A 2,012-nucleotide genomic window follows, 5' to 3' on the forward strand; every position below is an offset into this window, starting at 1 on the left:
ATTTCACTACAATTTTAATATAAGAAGAGTTATACAATTCTTCTTTTACTCAGCATATTTGTTTTTTTTTTTTTTTTTTTTTTTTTTTTTGTGAGATGGCATCTTGCTCTGTCACCCAGACAGGAGTGCAGTAGCAGGATCATGGCTTACTGCAGTGTCCACCTCCTGGGCTGAAGCAATCCTCCCACCTCAGCCCCCCCTGGGTAACTGGGACTATAGATGCACACCACCACACCTGGCTAATTTTTGCATTTTTTTTTGTAAAGACCAGGTTTCAGCATGTTGCACAGGCTGGTCTGGAACTCCTGGGCTTAAGTGATAGGCACACCTATGCATCCAAAAGCAGGGAGGGTTATGTGCCTGACCCCGTTTCTCTGTTTAAGGATAATTCTTTTGTTTCTGGTTTTATGTATTTTTACAAATAATTGACATTATGATGTAATATTCACAGTGATATTAATCAGATAATTGATAAAATATATGAAATAATGAAGCCAAAGCAGGTGATTAAGAAATGTGTATAAACATTAGATACTGAATTTACAGATGTTGCCAAAGTTGTACACTTACCAGGCCAGTCATCATAAATTTTGATTGATGTTTAAAATGAGAGCAAGAAATACCCCATTGAAAACCATCTAATTTTCTTCCGATACATTTGTGTCCTCTGGCTTGTACTTGAAATATTTTGTTACACGTTCCATAGGAGTCTTAACAGTGTCATATTTCCATCCCATCCTGGTAAACAGCTTTTCAATGACGCCAGGCATTTTGTAGCCCTTGCTTAGAATGAAATCCTTAAAGGCGATCGGTCCGTAAAGTTCGTCAAGAATGTCGGGTTTATGAGGCTTTTTAAGTAACAGCTTGGGGTCAATTAAAGGTTCATCACTTCTTAGCTTTCTCCACAACTTAGGCTTGAGGTACCATGCTCCATACCTCATCTTCACAGGCTGCGCAGTAAAAGAATTGGGTGCTTTTGGTGTTTTCCTGTTCCAGACTTGTTCCTGTAAGAAGAATTTGACCTCATCCTTTTCACTTAGCTCCATGCTGTACTTCAGTTCTGAGTAACACTCGTTTATCTTCTTCAGCTTTAGGTCGTAACAGGTTGGTTTGCACTCGGGGGTAAAATCAAAGAGATCCCTGATGGATTCTTCATCAGCTCCCATTTCTTCAGTCCACTTGAAGAAGTCACGGAGTTCTTCCGATGTGTATCTAAATTTAGGAGAACCCTTCCTTGTGCTATCTTCCGGAAACAGTGCGTTTAGAAAGCACGTTCGAATATTGGGAGGCTCCGATAATTGTTCGGACACTGGAGCTTTGGGAGGCTCTGGGTGGAGATGAGACACTTCAGTCTTGGGAGGCTCTGGACGGAGACTGGACCTGCGACGAGTCTTGGGAGGCTCTGGGTGGAGACTGGACCCCCGATGAGTCTTGGGGGGTTCCGGGTGGAGAATGGACGTCCGACGAGTCTTGGGAGGCTCCGGGTGGAGACGGGACCCCAGACGAGTCTTCAGATGCTCGGAGCGGAGACGGGACACCCGACGAGTCTTCGGATGCCCCGGGCGGAGACGGGACCCCCGACGAGTCTTGAGAGACTCTACGCGGAGATTCGATAAGTGAATCTCGGGAAGCAGGAAAACCTCGGGAAGCTGCTGGATGACTTCTGCAGAAAGGTATTTATCAGACTGGGCGGGTTTCTCGCTTGCCTTCACCCGGGCCTCACAACGAGCCCATACGTCCTTCAGCTCCTTCTGGGAATCCAGCAGTTTCAGTATGTCTAGTAGGAGATTGGACACCACACTAGTGTCGGGAGGTTCCGGGCTAGAAATGGACCCCCGAGTCTTGGGAGGCTCTGGTTGGACATGAGACACTCCAGTCTTGGGGGGTTCTGGGCGGAGACTGGACGATCGACGACTCTTGGGAGCCTCTGGGTGGACATGAGACACTCCAGTCTCAGGAGGCTCCGGGCGGAGACTGGACTTCCGACGAGTTTTGGGAGGCTCTGGGTGGAC

General features: G+C 46.8%; 1 protein-coding gene across 1 annotated transcript in view; it reads right to left on the reverse strand.

Moving 5' to 3' along the window:
* Positions 1 to 380: 380 nt before the first annotated feature.
* The window catches only part of LOC116556599 (putative protein FAM47D), a 2,677-nt gene continuing 1,045 nt past the window's right edge, over positions 381 to 2,012 (reverse strand). Inside the window, exon 2 of the mRNA XM_032285844.1 lies at positions 381 to 1,916. Coding sequence (XP_032141735.1) covers positions 639 to 1,916 — 1,278 coding nt within the window. The 3' untranslated portion in view covers positions 381 to 638. The remainder of the gene's footprint in view (positions 1,917 to 2,012) is intronic.

The sequence above is a fragment of the Sapajus apella genome, unplaced genomic scaffold (assembly GCF_009761245.1).
Source record: "Sapajus apella isolate SASKATOON/1434 unplaced genomic scaffold, GSC_monkey_1.0 scaffold17, whole genome shotgun sequence".
Taxonomy (NCBI): domain Eukaryota; kingdom Metazoa; phylum Chordata; class Mammalia; order Primates; family Cebidae; genus Sapajus; species Sapajus apella.